Source organism: Jaculus jaculus, chromosome 4 (genome assembly GCF_020740685.1).
Source record: "Jaculus jaculus isolate mJacJac1 chromosome 4, mJacJac1.mat.Y.cur, whole genome shotgun sequence".
NCBI classification, from domain to species: Eukaryota; Metazoa; Chordata; class Mammalia; order Rodentia; family Dipodidae; genus Jaculus; species Jaculus jaculus.
The window spans coordinates 69734858-69753317 of record NC_059105.1 but is presented as its reverse complement, the minus strand read 5'-3'; the positions used below and the strand labels follow the sequence as shown (position 1 = coordinate 69753317).

The window sequence follows — 18460 nt, the reverse complement described above, 5'->3', positions numbered from 1 at the left end:
AGCTATAGCACTCCTAGGCATATATCCAAAGGACTCATCTCATTTCCTTAGAAGTATGTGCTCAACCATGTTTATTGCTGCTCACTTTATAATAGCTGGGAAATGGAACCAGCCTAGATGTCCCTCAACTGATGAGTGGATAATGAAGATGTGGCACATTTATACAATGGAGTTCTACTCAGTGGTAAAGAAAAATGAAGTTATGAAATTTACAGAAAAATGGATGGACCTGGAAAGTATTATACTAAGTCAGGTAACCCAGACCCAGAAAGCCAAGCGCCACATGTTCTCTCTCATATGTGGATCCTAGCTACAGATGACTGGGCTTCTGCGTGAGAATGAAAATACTTAGTAGCAGAGGCCAGTAAGTTAAAAAGGAGACATAAAGGGTAGAGAAAGGAAGGGAGGAGGATACTTAATAGGTTGATATTGTATATATATATGTAATTACAATGATTGTAATGGGGAGGTAATATGATGGAGAATGGAATTTCAAATGGGAAAGTGTGGGGGTGGGGAGGGAGGGAATTACCATGGGATATATTTTATAATCATGGAAAATGTTAAAAAAAATTAAAAAAAAAAAGTCACACACACACAAAAAAAAAAAAAAAAAAAAAAAGCTGGGCGTGTTGGTGCACGCCGAGGTAGGAGGATCACTGTGAGTTCAAGGCCACCCTGAGACTACACAGTGAATTCTGGGACAGCCTGGCCTAGAGTGAGACCCTACCTCAAAAACAAACAAACAAGACAAAAAAAGATGTAATAAAGATGCCCAAATATATCTTTACACATTAATGTCTATCTAAATGCTGGGCCTAGTAGTCCAGACTTGTTTTCCTAAACTACAAAAGAGGCTGAGACAGGAAGATAACAAGTTCAAGGCCTGCCTAGGAAATTTAGTGAGACCCTATCTCAAAATAAACAGTAAAAAGAGGGCTGGTGAGATGGCGTAGTGGTTAAGGCACATGCCTGCGAAGCCTAAGGATCCAGGTTCAATTCTCCAGGTACCACATAAGCCAGATGCACATGGTGGCACCTGCATCTGGAGTTTGTTTGCAGTGCTTGAGGCCCTGGCGTGCCCATTCTCTGTCTTTCTCCCTCTCTTTGTTCTCCCTCTCTCTGTCTCTAATAAATAAATAAACAAAAATAAATCTTTAAAAAAAAAAAGTAAAAAGAGGACTGTGGATATAGCTCAGAGGTAGGGTGGTGGTTGCCTAGCATGCAGAAAGCCCTGGGTTAAACTCCCAATACTGGGGGGGGGGGGGGGAGAGAGAGAAGAAAAACAGACCAAAGCTGAACCCGGTGGCACACACCTTTAATCCCAGCACTTGGGAAGCAGAGGTAGGAGGATTGCCATGAGTATAATGACACCTAAGACTACATAGTGAATTCCAGGTAAGCCTTGACTAGAGTGAGACCCTACCTAGAAACACCCCCCAAAAAAAGAAAGAAAAACAGACCAAATATTCATATCCATATCAATATACTATGAAAATGGGAATTCTGCCGGGCGTGGTGGCGCACGCCTTTAATCCCAGCACTCAGGAGGCAGAGGTAGGAGGATTGCCATAAGTTCGAGGCCACCCTGAAACTCCATAGTGAATTCCAGGTCAGCCTGGGCTAGAGTGAGACCCTACCTCAAAAAAAACAAACAAAAAAAAAAATGGGAATTCTAAGAAGAGACTGGTAATTTGAATGTAATGTCTGCCATAGTCTCATGTGTTTGTGATTAAGCCTCATGCCTGATCCCCAGCTGATGGATACTCTGGGGGGGGGGGGTGTCACTGGGGGTGGGCTTTACAATTCTATAATTGCTGCAAGCCAGGCTAGCTCCCTCACTGTTTCTTCCTGTTGATATGGGATGACATCAGCCAGCTATGCATCCCTGCCGTGGTGAAACTCCTCCTCAAAACTGTAGGCTGAAATAAATCCTTTCCTTCCATGAGTTGCTTCTGGGCAGGTGTTTTGTCCCAGCAACAAGAAGCTAACTGATACAGAGATGAACCAGACCAAATTCACTGTAAGTGCTTTTATAAAATATTTGATTTATTTATTTAAGGGGGGGATCAGATAGAGAATGGATGTGCCAGGGCTTATATGGGTACTGGGGAATCAAACCTGGGTCCTTAGGCTTCGCAAGCAGGTGCCTTAGCCACTATGTCATCTCTCCAGCCCCCTTTTTTTTGTTTGTTTTCTTGCTTGAGGTAAGGTCAGGCTTTGCAGCTCAGGTTGGCCCTGGAACTCCTTATGTAACTCAAGCTGTTCTGTAAAATCTTCTACCTCCACTTCCTAAATGCGGGGGTCATAGCTGTGCATTACCACAACTAGCAAAGAAAGTGCTTTTGACTGTGATGAACACGGCAAGGCTAAAATGATCCACTGTTTAGACTACTATAACCTAAATATTCTACACACTTATGGCAGCTGGAAGTCTTACACCTTTCAGGAGGGAATAATAAATGTCCTTAAATGGTGTTGCCCCTTCATCTTCTGTCTTGGTCCAGCCCCAGGGACTCACTGGCTACTTGTTAGAACATGCTAACAGGGAAAGAGCAAAGTACAGCAAATCATTTCCCCTCTCACTGTTCATTGGAGTGGTTTTTATGAGCTCTGCAACTGCAAAGGGACCTAAACTGCTTGAAGAATCCAAAGAATCTCAAGGAGAAAAGTAAAGCATTTTAAGGTGAACTTACTTTTCCTTTTCTTCCGGTCTTGCCATTGGTCCCAGGGTGGCAAACAATTTGACAAAGTTTGAAGGGTGACCACACAGAGGGATCATCTCAGTTAGCCTCTGTTTAGCCACTTTAGTAAATTCAAAACTGTGAAACTGTAGAGTCTGATATAGACTGAGTATTTTAGTAATGGAATCCAAGTCCAGAAGGTTCACGTCTCTTACAAACACACGGTCACACCTCTCTACTAGTGGGTAATAAGTGTATTTGACATTTCTAAGAAATTGTACTATCCTTCTTGCCGTGTTGATGTTGGAAGAACTCAGGGTGTCAAAAAGTTGTTCTGTTTTACTCACTAATCGCTCTTGAAAACCTTGTGATATTAAAGAAGCTATGTTCACCATCAAGACAGACAAGCACCTGAAGAAAAACAGAAAATTTTCACATTATTAAAGAAACACAACCAATTTTAAACTATTGTCTAGATACAGAAAAATTGGTAAGCATATTTATTATGCCATAGCCATTTCTTTTAAATACTAGTAGAACTTGAAACTCAAAATTCCCAGTAATCAAAACAACAATATTTTGCCAGATTTAGTGCCACAAAGCTATAATTCCAGCACATGAGAGTTAAGGCAGGAGGATCTTGGGTTTGATGCCAGCCTGCACTATACAGTGAGAAATTGCCTTAAAAAAAAAAAGGAGGAGGTGATGGAGAATGGAATTTCAAAGGGGAAAGTGTCAGGGGGGAGGGAGGGAATTACCATGGGATTTTTTTTTTATAATCATGGAAAATGTTAATAAAAATTTATAAATTAAAAAAAAAGGAGGAGAAGCAGGAGGAGAAGAAAGAAAGAAAGAAAAGAAAAGAAAAGATGGGGGCTGGAGAGATGGCTCAGCAGTTAAAGCCTAAGGACCCAAGTTCAATCCCCCAGTACCCACAAAAAACGAGATGCACAAGGCGGCATATGTGTTGGAAGTTTGTTTACAGTGGCTAAAGGCAATAACATACCCATTCTCTCTCTATCTGCCTCTGTCTCACTCTCTCTCAGATGAATAAATAAATACTAAAAAAAAAAAAAAAAAAAAAAGAAGAGCGTGAGAATGAAAATACTTAGTAGCAGAGGCCAGTAAGTTAAAAAGGAGATATAAAGAGAAGAGAAAGGAAGGGAGGAGGGTACTTAATAGGTTGATATTGTATATATGTAAGTACAATGCTTGAGATGGGGAAGTAATATGATGGAGAATGGAATTTCAAAGGGGAAAGTGTCAGTGGGGAGGGAGGGAATTACCATGGGATTTTTTTTTATAATCATGGAAAATGTTAATAAAAATTTAAAAATTAAAAAAAAGAAGAAGAAGAAAAAATGGGACTGGAGAGATGGCTTAGCAGTTAAAGGCACTTACTTGATTGCAAAGACTGATGGCCCATGTTCAATTTCCCAGTACCCACATACAGCCAGATAGAGGCACAAAGTGGGACACACCTCCAGAGTTGTTTTGCAGAAGCCTTGGCACACCCACACTCATTCTCTCTATATGTCTCTTTGTCTGTCTCTCTCTCTCTCTCAAATAACTGACTGACTAACTAAATGAATGAATGAATAAATAAAATGTTTAAAAAGTAAAAATAAAAAAGATAGCTGGACATGGTGGTGCACACCTTTAATTCCAGCTTTAATCCACACCTTTAATCAGGATGCAGAGGTAGGAGAATCACCATGAGTTTAGGCCACCCTGAGACTAAATAGTGAATTCTAGTTCAGCCTGGGCTAGAGAGAGACCCTACCTTGAAAAGAAAGAAAAAAGAAAAAAAAAGAAAGAGAAAAGAAAATTGGGAAAGTACTGAGAAGAAGAGACAGTGGAGTGTTCAGCACTGAGATATTTCTATCAAACCCTCCAAGGTTCAGTGACCACTGTGGAACAGGTGGCAGAAAGAATTTAACAGCCACAGGAAGGAGAGGAGTGTTTTGGAATACTGTCTTCCAGACACAAAGTGGCCTGGATATTCATGACTTCATAGTGGCTAACACTACCTACACAAGACCTGCATAACAGGGAAGGAAAAACATGATGACAACAAAATAGAGAGACTAGTTGAAAAGAAGAGATTTAGAGAATAGGGGATAGTGGGCAGGGGGAAAAGGAGAGTAGTGGAAGGGGGTGATGATCAAGGTATATTACCCATATGTAAGGAGGTTGTCAATGAAAAGTTTAAAATGTGGCACGTGCCTTTAATCCCAGCACTTGGGAGGCAGAGGCAGGAAGATCACCATAAGCTCAAGGCTACTCTGAGACTACATAGTAAATTCCAGGTCAGCCTGGGCTAGAGTGAAACGCTACCTCAAAAAAAAAAAAAAAAAAAAAATGGAGAGGTGGCTTAACTGTTAAGGCATTTGCCTATGAAGCCTAAGGACCCAGGTGTGCCCAATCTCTATCTGCCTCTTTCTCTCACTCTCTCAAATAAATAAATTAAATATTTTCAAAAATAGGTGCTAGTACTCCGTGTGCTATTGCTGTTTTGAGAAACAGTCTTCTATGCCTGATTTGGAGTCTCATGTCTTCTGCTTGGCTCATATGAAAATGTGGCAGGTGGGTTGGAGATGTGGCAAACAAACTTAAGAGAAAACTTTCAAGACCTTTAGAGATGGCAACAAGACAAAGTAGATACTACTATCCCTGTTTTTTAGATAAGAATTAAGCCTGGTGTGGTGGCGCACACCTTTAATCCCAGCACTTAGAAGGCAGAGGTAGGAGGATCGCCAAGAGTTCAAGGCCACCCTGAGACTACATAGTGAATTCCAGGTCAGTTTGGGCTACAGCAAGATCCTACCTTGAAAAAAACAAACAAAAGAAGCAATGACTGGTAAGTATATATATATATGCATCAAAACCCAGGAACTTTACAGCCCACAAAAGCCCCTCTATAAATTTACCTTAAGTCCTGAATGCTTTCCAATTTCCTATTCACAGCATCAGCTATCTTTCCCATTAATGGGCTAGAACACAAGTGCTGGTCAGCGAGGCAAGTGGAGAATACTGACAGCACATTAATATCAAGCCTGTTAAAAATGTAAATGAAATGAGTACTAATTAAAGCACACAGTAGCTACAAAGTGAAAAGCAAGAAGAATGGTAACAATGTTGCTCATACGTGATGCAATTTTTCTCTCCACCCTAGGCCTTAGACACACTTGACAAGCACTCTGCAACTGAGTTACGTCCCTAGTCCGTAGACTTTAACCTTTTTTGAGCTTACTTGAAGCCTAAGGAAGTTCATTGCTGCATAACAGCAAAAACTGCAAATAATCCAAGCGTTCCTAGAGTACAATGGATAAAGTGCACATGCCCACAAAGTAACATACTACACAGCAATAAAGAAACTGTGCACCCAGCACTGGGGAGGCAGAGGTAGGAGGATCACTGTGAGTTTGAGGCCAGCCTGAGACTACATAGTGAATTCCAGGTCAGCCTGGGCTAGAGCGAGACTCTATCTCAAAAAGAAAGAAAGTTGAGGGGAGGAGATGGAGGAGAGGAAGGGGCTGGAGGGTTAGTGTAAATTAAAGATGTTATGAATAAACCATATGGAAATCTAGTTTTTCTCAAGGTAATAAAATATTGGTACTGGAGAGATAGGTTTGTGATTAAGGTGCTTGCTTGCAAGCCTGACAGCCCAGGTTCAAATTCCCAGTATCTACATAAGGCCAGATGCACAAAGTAGTACATATATCTGGAGTTTGTTTGTACTGGTGCACCCATTCTCCCTCTCTCTCTCCCTGCTTGAATATAATAAATTCATATATGTTTAAAAAAAAGATTTAAAAAGAGAGAGTTTGGCTGCAGAGATGGCTTAGTGGTTAAGGTGTTTGCCTGCAAAGCCAAAGGATCCTGGTGCGACTATCCAGGACCCACGTAAGCCAGATGCACAAGGGGGTGCAAGCATCTGAAGTTCGTCTGCAGTGGCCAGAGGCCCTGGTATGCCCATTCGCTCCCTCTCTCTGCCTCTTTCTCTCTCTCTCAAATAGACTATAGCAACAGGAGAGTGTGCCAAACACTGGCAAGGAGATATAACACCCATAAGCCTGCCCTCAACAAAACACTCCCAAATCTACATCAGCTGGGAACCTAGCATTCAGAACATCTAAGTTTACGGGGAACACCTGAATCAAACCACCACAATTATATATCACAAACCCATAGGGCTCCCCAGTATATGTCTACAATAGTAAGAATCAGGTTAAGCTTTGAGAAGCAGTACACTACAAAACAAAGAACACACGGGCATGATAGCTCAGGTCTGTAATCCCAGCACTGAGGACAACGGTGAGCCCTAGGCCAACCTGGGCTACCTGTCTCAAGAAGAGAAAGAGGGGCTGGAGAGATGGCTTCACAGTTAAGGTACTTAGCTGAAAAGCCAAAGGGCTCAGGTTTGATTCCTCAGTACCCAAATAAAGCCAGATGTATAAGGTGGCACATGCATCTGGAATTCATTTGCAGTGGTAGGAGGCTCCATCACACCCATACTCACACACTCACTCTGCTTCTTTCAGTTTCTCTCTCTCTCTCTCTCTCTCTCTCAAATAAATAAATAAATAAGTAGTAACATATTGGGAAAAAACCCTGAAACATTCATATCTCTTCCCTACAATGAGCTTAACTTTCTTCACTACTATTTGTCTTATTCCACCAATAATAGCCTTTGACCATCAAAAACCCCCAGTTAAAAACTTCCCCCCAACCCCCAGGCAGGTTCTCACTCTAGCTCAGGATGACCTAGAATTCACTATGTAGTCCTAGAGTGGCCTCGAACTCATGGAGATGCTCCTACCTCTGCCTCCCAAGTGCCGGGATTAAAGTCATGCACCACCACGCCCAGCTCCCAGTTAAAAACTGTGACAATGGGCTGGAGAGATGGCTCAGTGGTTAAGGTGCTTTCCTACAGAGCCAAAGGATCCCAGTTTGATTCCCCAGTACCCACATAAAGCCAGATGCACAAGATGGTGCATTCATTTGGAGCTTGTTAGCAGTGGCTAGAGGCTCTGGCATGCCCATTTTCTCTTTCTCTATGTCTGTCTTTCTGTTTCTTTCTGTTTCTCTCTCTCTCAAATAAGTAAATAAATTAATAAATAACTTGTCTATTTAAAAAAAAAAACCTGATGTTTTCCATAGCATTCTTTTTTGTTTTGTTTTTCAAGGTAAGGTCTCACTCTAGCCTAGGCTGACCTAAAATTCACTTTGTAGTCTCAGGCTGGCATTGAACTCACAGTGATCCTCCTACTTCTGCCTCCCAGAATATTGGGATTAAAGGCATGTACCACCATGCCTGGCTTCAGAAGCAATCTTAAAAGTAGCTCTAGTGCTAGGCCTGGTGGCACACACCTTTAATCTCATGCTTGGGAGGCAGAAGCAGGAGGATCGCCATGAGTTTGAGGCTACCTTGAGACTACATAGTGAATTCCAGGTCAGCCTGAGCTAGAGTGAGACCTTACCTCAGAAAAACAAAACACACACACACACAGAGTACTGTTATTATCTCAGCTCTTTTATTATTATTACTTATTTGATAGAGTAAGAAAGAGGCACAGAGAGAGAGAGAGAGAGAGAGAGATTGAGAGAGAGAGAATGGATGTGCCTGGGCCTCCAGTTACTACAAACGAATTCCAAAGCATGTACCATCTTGTGCATATGGTTTACATGGGTCCTGGGGAATCAAACCTGGGTCCTAGGTTTCATAGGTAAGTGTCTTAACCACTAAGCCATTTCTCCAGCCCTTATCTCAGCTCTTTTACATATGGATGGTTTTCCACATATTTGTAGAAAAGACTTTTCTATATTCACAATTATAACCTAAACAGGGCTAGAGAGATGGCTTAGTGGTTAAGGCACTTGCCTGTGAAGCCTAAGGACCTAGGTTCCCAATTTCTGAGTACCCACGTAAGCCAGATGCACAAGGTAGTGCATGCATCTAGAGTTCATTTGCAGTAGCTGAAGGCCCTGGCACACCCATTCTCTTTATCTCTCTCCCTCTCCCTGCCTCTTTCTCTCTCATACACATAAGTTAATTAATTAATTAATTTAAAAAAGAATAACCTGGGCTGGAGAGATGGCTTAGCGGTTAAGCGCTTGCCTGTGAAGCCTAACGACCCCGGTTCGAGGCTCGATTCCCCAGGACCCATGTTAGCCAGATGAACAAGGGGGTGCACACATCCGGAGTTCACTTTCAGTGGCTGGAAGCCCTGGCACCCCTATTATTTCTCTCTCTTTCTCTCCCCACCCTCCCTCTTTCTCTCTCTGTCTGTTGCTCTCAAAACAATAAATAAAAATTAAAAAGGACACCTATTTAAAAAAGAATAACCTAATCATATTTTTTTTCTTGATGATTACCCATTCTGGTGACATGCTAAAATACAGGTGTGTATAGTAGAGAAAGTACATTATTTGAATCAATAGTGCCCATAGCAGTGGACCTAAAGCTGAAGTATCCTACAAGTTCTGGTCACTACCTGTGCACAGAAATACGGTGACAGTGGTTTATACATGCTCCAAAACATGTTACACAGCCTTCAGTACCACTAAACCAGTGTCTTCTTTTTTCATCTCTTGTGACTTTCACACATTTAGGTTTAAATTGCCAGGCAGTCAGAAATTTAACTGACAACCAGTCTTTAGTTTCTGAAGCAGAACTCTTACAGTTAACTCAAACCAACCAGTCCACAAATAGTTGTGACTCTATTTATATTTTAAATATATACATATATGTGTATACACACACACACACACACGTATAGATGTTTATGGTAAAACACACCGTTCCCTGCTCTGAACTAAAGAGGGAGCACTTGAAATACTTTCCCTTCTCTCATAAAGAATGAATAGAGAAAAGAGGTTCTAGAAGGAACGGGACAAAGTAGAACATGTGATATGAAAGTAGAAAGGGGAATATTGAGGGTTAAGCTAGGACTGTATGGCAATGAGAGGCAGAGCCAAGAGAACCCCAAAGCTCATGGGTCCAGGTAGACTGACTTCACAATGACAAAAACAAGGGAGACCCTGTCTCAAAACAAGGTGGAAGGAGAGAACCAACACCCAAAGGTTATCCTCTGACCTCTACAGAGGTATGGTGGCATGTGTGCACCCATTGCCCCAATCCCCACACAAACATCATATACACAGAACAACATAAAAATGTAAAAGAATACACCTTATATAATCAAAGTCCCTCAAACTAAATTGAGTTAAATACATGTTTAATGGACAGGCAGCAGCTTTCCATTCTTTTCCTATAAGATTTCCTACTGACAACCATGAAAAGAATAAGCCTCTTTTACGGTATTATTTCAGAGTACTTGCCTTTCCAGTCTTTTCCATGCTTCTATAACTAGTGCTTCAGCTAGGGGGTCATGGGCCACAACAGCAAACCTCAGTAAAAACAAGAGAAAATAATTTTCCACACATAAACTTTTAAAAAAAATCATTAAACACACACACACAGAGCTTGGCATGTGACCCATACATGTAATTCCAGCTATTTGTGAGCCTGAAGCAGGAGGATCCTGAGTTCCAGGCCTGCCTAGGCTACACCTTGTCTCAAAAACAAAAAGTAGGGTTGAACAGATGGCTTAGTGGTTAAGGCATTTGCCAGCAAAGCCAAAGGACCTAGGTTTGATTCTCCAGTACCCATGTAAAGCCAGATGCACAAAGTGGTGCATGCATCTGGAGTTTGCAGTGGCTGGAGGCCCTGGCGCAGCCATTCTGTCTGTGTCTCTTCTCTCTGTCTTTTCTCTGCATACAAATCAACTAATTATATTTAAATAATTATTAATAATCACCTTAATCATTAAGTATTCCCTCTATGTACCTCACAGGAAAAAAAAAACTGTAACATGAGAAAGAACACTAAAAGAAATCATGAGTTTTCAAAGGGATTAATAATTTTTTTGCTTGTGCTTTCCCTTGTACACCTGAGGAATTTATTTGAGGATCTCAGTCCTGACTGGATTTCTCTGAAACCAATGTAAAATATCCTCTTTTCCTTTTGTAGTGCTAGAAATCAAATCCAGGGTCTCATACATGCTAGACAAGTATTCTACTAAAAATCCATTTTTGTTTTGTTTTGTTCTGAGACAGGGTTTTGCTACACAAATAGCCCAGACTGGCCTTAAGCTCATGATCTCAAGCGGCTGGGATAACAGCATGCATCACCATACCCATCTTTAATCTCTGAATTTCATTTGACATCCAGAAAGCCCTTTGTGTAGGAAGTACCTCTCAACAAGCCATGTGAAACACTGTTACCAACTCTAGTATACAAAATCATGTTATTTCTAATTCTCCTTCTTTTTCATTTTAAGTTACTACTGGGAAATGAACTATTATTCCAATAATCTCTAGAAATATGTGCCATCAACTGAATTACAGAAGCCCAGAGACTGCACACAGACCAACAAAGATGCAATTTACTCACTGATTTGTTATCATACATTAACCTAAAGTCTATTATATTCTCATTATCATTCACCAACCTCATTTCTACAAAATTCTACAATAATCCACTGCCATAGACCCAAAATTAATTGATTGTATTTTCATGATTAATTATATTGTAGTTTTAAGTATATTTTGTTTATTTATTTAATTGAAGAGAGAGGGAGAGAATGGGCATGCCAGGGCCTCCAGCCACTGCAAATGAACTCCAGATGCATGGGCCCCCTGGTGCATCTGGCTAACAATGGGTCGTGGAAAATCAAACTGGGATCCTTTGGCTTTGCAGGCAAGGGCTTTAACCACTAAGCAATCTTTAATTTTTAAAACTGCACTACTGGAGACCAGCTGACAAAGCTGGAAGATGCCATTCTGCATGCAGTTCAATGGAAGAAAGAGAAAACACCAGTGAAGATACTCAACACTGGACAGTGCAAGCCTTATATTTGGCCAGCCAGGCCAAATGAACCAACGAGTGCAATAATGGCATATCTGTCATGGTGGAAACCAACAGCCCTCTAATAGGGCTGGAGGCCCGCTCCATGGGAGGGAATATATCCCTGATACTGAAAACTTAAAACAGGTATAGTCATGAGACCTGGGGTGTAACGTCTGCTGCTGTCTGGCTAAATGTATATACTATGCTCATCAAACTGCCCAGTAAGCACTTCTCTTAATGTTCATACCCTTATATTAATGCTACTCTCACTTTTGGCAGAGAATCTTCTCTTTTCAGATGGCAGTGCCCTTGGATGACTCAGGAGGCATCATGGTACTAGAAAGAAGTGACAGGAGTTGCTCAGCACTGCAGTATCTCTATCACACCTTCCAAGGCTCAGGGTCCATTGTGGAAGAGGTGGTGGAAAGAATGTAAGAGCCAAAGGAAGGGTAGGACCCCTTACAATGTGCTCCCACCTGATATAAAATGGCCTGGATATCCACGACCTCACAGTGCCTGACATTACTTACACAAAACCATCATAATAGGAGGAAAAGATCATGACATCAAAATAAAAGAGAGACTGATTGAGAGGGGGAGATTGGAGTTTCAAAGGGGAAAGTAGGGGGAGGGAGGGTATTACCATGGAATATTTTTTTATAATCATGGACATTGTTAATTAAAAAAGAAAAACTGCACTGCTGGGCAGGAGAGATGGCTTAGCAGTTAAGGCGCTTGCCTGAGAAGCCTAAAAACCCATGTTCCACTCTCTAGGTCCCACATAAGGCAGATACACAAGGTGACAAAAGCACAAGGTCACATGTGCACCACCATCTGGAGTTCAGTTTGCAGTGGTAGAAGGCCCTGGCAGTCCAATTATCTCTCTCTCTCTAATTAAAAAAATAATAATAACTAAATAAATAAATAAATAAAGTTGTACTACTAACTCACGATAAAGAACATCTTTTACAGGGGCAGAAGAGATGGCTAAGTGGTTAAGGTACTTGTCTGCAAAGCCTAATGGTCTGGGGTTCAATTCCCCAGTACCCATGTAAAGCTAGATACACAAAGTGGGGCATGCTTCTGGAGTTTGTTTGCAGCAGCTAGAGGCCCTATGTACCCATATTCTTCCTCTGTCTTTCTCTCTCTTGCAAATTAATTTTTTTTTTTAAATTTTTGAAGAAATAGGCTGGAGAAATGGCTTAGTGGTTAAGGTGTTTGCAAAGCCAAAGGACCTAGGTTCAATTCCCCAGGACCCATGTAAGGCAGATGAAGAATGTGGCACATATGTCTGGGGTTCAGATTGCAGTGGCTGGAGGCCCTGACACGCTCTTTTTTTTCTCTCTCTCTCTGCTTCTTTCTCTCTCAAATAAATAAATAAAAATTCTTATAAAATTATAAATGTTCTTATAAAATTTAAATTATAACCATTTCCATAAAATCTAAAAGTAACTTACTGTTTTGTGATGTACAACACATTCACCAGGGTGTCATCATTCATTGACTGGATGTGATTTGAAGCTAAATTGCAAAGAGTAACGAATTGGGGGTGGTCTCTAACACGTGTGACATTTCTTAACAAGGCAGTCTTCTGCTTCTGAAGCTGCCAAAGCATATTAAATGCACAGCCCACGTGGTTTTCTGAAAGACTAGCTTTGTTTCTTTCAATAACATTGAATATTTGCTCTTCATCTGTACAGTTATTCATCTGAGTAATTAATGATTCACAACTGAGGGGTCGACACTGAAGCATTCTCCAAGAGGACAGAGAAATACCTCTTAGTCTTAGACAAAACATGGCTCTATGTTTCAATGGGTCTACACACACACACACACACACACACACGAGCTTCTTTTCTTCTATATCACAGATTTTCTTAGGTAAATGAAGCCATCTGCAGCTCATGCTGGCCTTCCTTCATGTGTTTGCTTTCCATTTTGAAGGTTCTAAATCCACTCCAAAGAAGTCTGCAAAAGAATTTCGGTGGCATGGTTAATCTCATCTCACTGATAGCAAATGAATTCCAAAACGCAAATTTCAAGCAACAAAGTTTTTCTACATTCAGTAGACTTTGTTATTAGTCTCAACCACATGGCAGAGTCTAGTCTAAGAGGAAATGCCCAGAAAAAAAGGGTTCTTCCTGTAACCCATTTTAAACTTGCTAGTTTTTAAATCTGGTCATAAAAGCAGAAGAAAGGAAACCAAAAAGAACAAAATTAGATCTTTTCAGGTGTTTGCCTGTAGAAACAAGGTGTCACTGCAATAGTCCAAGTATCCTCCTGCCTCAGCCACCTAAGTGGCTAGGATCACAGTGAGCCGGACCCCTCTAAGGCTATGTCAGGCTATTCACAAGTAAAGTTTAAAAATAAAATAAATAACCTAAGCGACTTTACTTTGTGGCAATCAATACAACATCCGGGCCCAAGCCCCACACCAAGCAAAGGAATCCTCAGCATGCTAACCACCCGCAACTGAAGTGGAGGTGATCACAACAAACGTGTCGTTCATTGGTTAAGACCCACTGGAGGCTGTGAGCGGGGGGCTACGGTACTCAGGGGCCCCCGGCTGAGTGACCTTGGGGAAGCCACCAGTGTGACTCAGGGACTGTGCACGGTCCACACTGGCAAGGTTGGCGGGTGACAGGTGCCCGCCACGAGCCAGGTGAGGAAGTGTAAGCCGGCCCGGGTGTCCCCGCCCTGACTTGCCGGCTAGCTCTTCCCCGCGCGCCGCTAACTTTCCTGGGAGATCCGGGGAAGGCTGGTGACGGCGGCTCAGCAGTCACGGGCTGGCCCTAGTCCCCAGGGGGAATCGGCCCTCTAGCTCACCGGTCATGTTCCAGACTGCAGCCTTTCCTGGAGAGACACTGCAGTCGCTCCCCAGGGCGGGAACAAATGCCGGACCCGCAGCCAGCACCGGGAAAGGCTTGAACTACAAATCCCAGAGGGCGCCGCGCGAGGCGGCCACGTGTATGCGTTTGAGGGAATTCTGGGTTTGGTAGTTTCTTCTTTATCGAAGGAGATGATCAAGAAAAAAATCTTGGTCTTTTATGTCAGGGACCAGCTACACTGGAGGGTGTTGCCCAGTTTTTAGAGCGCTGACATATTTGTAATACACTACAAAATAATGTTTTTAAAACTTTTATTTTCTCTATATATTTGAGACACACACACACACAGACACACACAGAGAGAGAGAAGGAGAGAGAGAGAGAATGGGCGCTCCAGGGCCTCCAGCTACTGCAGATGAACTCCATATGCATGCGCCACCTTATGCATCCGGCTCTGCGGGTCCTGGGGAATCGAACCGGGGGCCCTTGGGCTTTGCAGGCAAGCGCCCTAACTGGTAAGCCATCTCTCCAGCCCCCGAATAACTTTTTTTCCCGGTGCTGAGGAACAAACCCAGGGCCTTGCGGCGCTCATCCACTGAGCTAAATTCCCAACCCGCCCCTCACCCCATCCCCCCTGCCCCCCTCCCCGGTCAATAATATTTTTAAAATGACAGTAGAGGGCCAGGCTTGGTAGCACAGGCCTTTAATCTCAGCACTTGGGAGGCAGAGGTAAGAGGATCGCTGTGAGTTTGAGGTCAACCTGAGACGCTAGAGTAATACCCTACCTCAAACAAAAAAGATACTAAAAAATGGGGCTGGAGAGATGGCTTAGCGGTTAAACGCTTGCCTATGAAGCCTAAGGACCCCGGTTCGAGGCTTGGTTCCCCAGGTCCCACGTTAGCCAGATGCACAAGGGGGCACACGCGTCTGGAGTTCGTTTGCAGTGGCTGGAAGCCCTGGCGCGCCCATTCTCTCTCTCTCTCCCTCTATCTGTCTTTCTCTCTATGTCTGTCGCTCTCAAATAAATAAATAAAAAATGAACAAAAAAAAAAATTAAAAAAAAAAAGATACTAAAAAATGTAAACATGGGGCTGGGGAGATGGTTCATCGGTAAAAGCACTTGCTTACAAAGCCTGTGACCCAAGGTTCAATTCCCGGTGCTCACTTAAAGCCAGATACACAAAGTGGTGCATCCATTTGGAGTTTGCAGAGGAAAGAGGCCCTGGCCTACTCATTCTGATTCTCTCTCTCTCTCTCTCAAATAGATAAATAAAAATATTTAAATATATTTAATATTTAAATATATATGTATATGGCTGGAGAGATGGCTTAGTAGTTAAGACAAAAAGAATTCCAAAGGCATGCACCATTTTGTGTATTTGGCTTTATGCGGGTACTAGGGAATCACTGCTGAGCCATCTCTCCAGCCTCAGTTCTTTTTTAAAAAATATTTTTAATTTATTTATTTGTAAGCAGAGAAAGGCAAAAGAGAGAGAGACAGAGAACAGGCACACCAAGGCCTCTAAACCACTGCAAATGAACTCCAGACATATGTGCCACTTTGTACATCTGGCTTTACATGGGTACTAGAGAATCAAACTCCGGTCATTATGTTTGCAGGCAAGTACCTTAACCCCTGAGCCACCTCTCCAGCCCCACCTCAGCTCGCTCTTTCCATCTTTCTTTCTTTCTTTCTTTCTTTCTTTCTTTCTTTCTTTCTTTCTTTTTTTCTTTTTTTTTTTTTTTTTGGCTTGTGAAGGGTTTTGTTTAATACATCTGAAAAGAATGCATATACAAAGAAATGAGACATGAGAAAGCACTGGTTCAACACTAAAGAATCTACAAGAATTAGGATTTGGGGAAGGTAGAGATTACCTAAACATTTTTAAAAATTGGAAACTGCAAACAAAATAATCTGATAAAATCCCTATTAACATTTATAAAGAGTCATAAGACTCTTGCCATGATTTTTATTAAACTAGAGAGCTTCAGCCAGTTGCTCAAGGGTTCCTCATATGCATGACAGAAAAAAAGGGATACCCTGACTGGTCCCCATACTGGTAAGTATCCCCCATTCCCCGCATGCCCATAGCTTCTTAGTGAAGCAGGCCTGTGTTCTCATAACCTGAAAGAGGATAGTCACCATCCCATAGGCATCTGCCTTCTAGCACCGCCCCTTACAGGAATTCTAGGTGCCAGGTTTGCAGCTGGGTTCTAAGAACACCGCACACTGTTGCAAATCTATGCTAAGCATATAAGAAAATGACTGATGGTGGGGGCGTATTTTTTCTTAATCAGGACTTCAACCCATTTGGTATATTTCAAAAGGTGCAATACTTTTTTTCATTTATCAATGAAAGAAGTTAGAAATTACCCCCCCCACACACACACACACACAATCAGCAAATGGCTAACAAATCTCCTTGGAAGTCACAGTCACATACACAGTGCATCCTAGAAAAGAGGAGGCGAGACAGCTTCCACCCACTTACATGAGCTTCAAAGACTGGATCTACTCAAGGGTGGAGAAAAGGCAACTTTCAAAAAGGAGTATGTTATTAAATGAGGCATTTACTATACTCCTTCCTAAGAGCACCAGGTGAGGAACACAGTTTCTAACCTAGATCTAGGAAGTGGAATGTGGAATTAACCAGTCCTCCTCCCCTAAGGGCTGTCCACTGATTAATGAATTACAAAAAAAAAAAAAAAACCCACATACACTTCCCCCCACAAAAGGAGAGAAGGTGGAAGAACACTTCTAAAATGCCCCGGATTACTCTACCATATAGCCAGGGAGCAGTTTCTACCGTTCGTATTAGTCATCACAGCACGCCTGCTTTTAAACAAAATGAAACCCCCAAAAACTTTGTTTTTGAAACAGGAAAACAAAAACTAGTACTCATCACTTTTCTGACAATACACAATTATTCAAAATTAACTGGAAGGGCTAAGGGGCCATACCAATGGGCCTTGTCTCACACAAGTGCATGTGGGTAGGGGCAGGGCGTTTGTCATTATTGCAGAAACGAATTTTAATTTTTAACCTTTAGTTTGATGTAAACATTGCTGTTAGTATGATGGTAACACCAGCTGTGCAGAAAAGGCTCTGGAGAGATGTTCACAGCAGCACACACCTGCGGCTCTTCTTCGGTTCCGAAGGCTCCAGGGCAGCCAATATTGCTTCATCAAACACATTCTTTAGGCCTTTCTGTGTAAGAGCAGAACACTCCACATACTTGACAGCCTTCAGATCACCGGCCAATTTTTCAGCAGTCTCTGGAGTGATAGGCTTCTCTTTGTTCTTGACAAGTTTCTCAATAGTGGAGGGATCATCTCTGAGATCAATCTGGGTCCCAACAAGCAAAAAAAGGAGTCTTTGGACAGTGGTGAGTTATCTCAGGAACCCACTTTTCTTTCACATTTTCAAATGATGACGGAGAGACCACTGAAAAGCAGACTAGAAATACATCTGTTTGTGGATAACTTAGCGGTCGTAGTCTGTCATAATCCTCTTGCCCTGCAGTATAAAAAAAGTCCAAGAGCGTATGGCTCTCCACCAATCATAACTGTAACTGCATAGTTGTCAAAAACAGTTGGTACATATTCGAATGGAAATTTGTTTGTTGTGTAGGATATCAGGAGACATGTTTTACCAACAGCACCATCACCCACAACAACACACTTAATTGTCTGCATGGCGGAAATAGTTCTGTATACACTTTAAATATTTCCAAGCTGATGTTGACCTCGGCTTCTCCACCGGGGGCATTGGCAGAACTGCGCAGGGCCTCCTCTGCTGCCCAGCTCTTTCATTTTAAGGCACCACATTTCTCCTCAATACATCAGTAAGGTCAAGCCATTGATAAGGACTGAAGATCATCTTCTAGAACTGTTTCAGAACCTAGTAGCTATCTGGAGGTCCTGGCAGGCATTGTTGGCCTACCATAAGGTCTCTGGGCCTAAGAGCATGAAACTGTTGGGGAAAGGGATATTGCAAGAAGGACTAGAGAATGAAGTTGACAGGCAAGATCTTA

At 42.2% G+C, this 18460-nt stretch overlaps 1 protein-coding gene and 1 pseudogene across 4 annotated transcripts in view; both read right to left on the bottom strand.

Moving 5' to 3' along the window:
• Window positions 1-14522, bottom strand: part of Fastkd1 (FAST kinase domains 1) — a 45583-nt gene extending 31061 nt beyond the window's left edge. For 3 of the 4 annotated variants that reach the window (XM_045147378.1, XM_045147379.1, XR_006636786.1), the window contains exons 1-5: window positions 14425-14522; window positions 13056-13566; window positions 10029-10097; window positions 5615-5740; window positions 2697-3095 (exon numbers count right to left, since the gene is read on the bottom strand). In XM_045147378.1, the coding sequence (XP_045003313.1) occupies window positions 2697-3095; window positions 5615-5740; window positions 10029-10097; window positions 13056-13504 (1043 nt within the window). In that variant the 5' untranslated portion in view covers window positions 13505-13566; window positions 14425-14522. The remainder of the gene's footprint in view (window positions 1-2696; window positions 3096-5614; window positions 5741-10028; window positions 10098-13055; window positions 13567-14424) is intronic. The other variant, XM_045147380.1, reaches the window with a different exon arrangement.
• Window positions 14523-17544: 3022 nt separating this feature from the next.
• On the bottom strand, window positions 17545-18184 carry LOC101611829 (annotated as a pseudogene).
• Window positions 18185-18460: the final 276 nt, after the last annotated feature.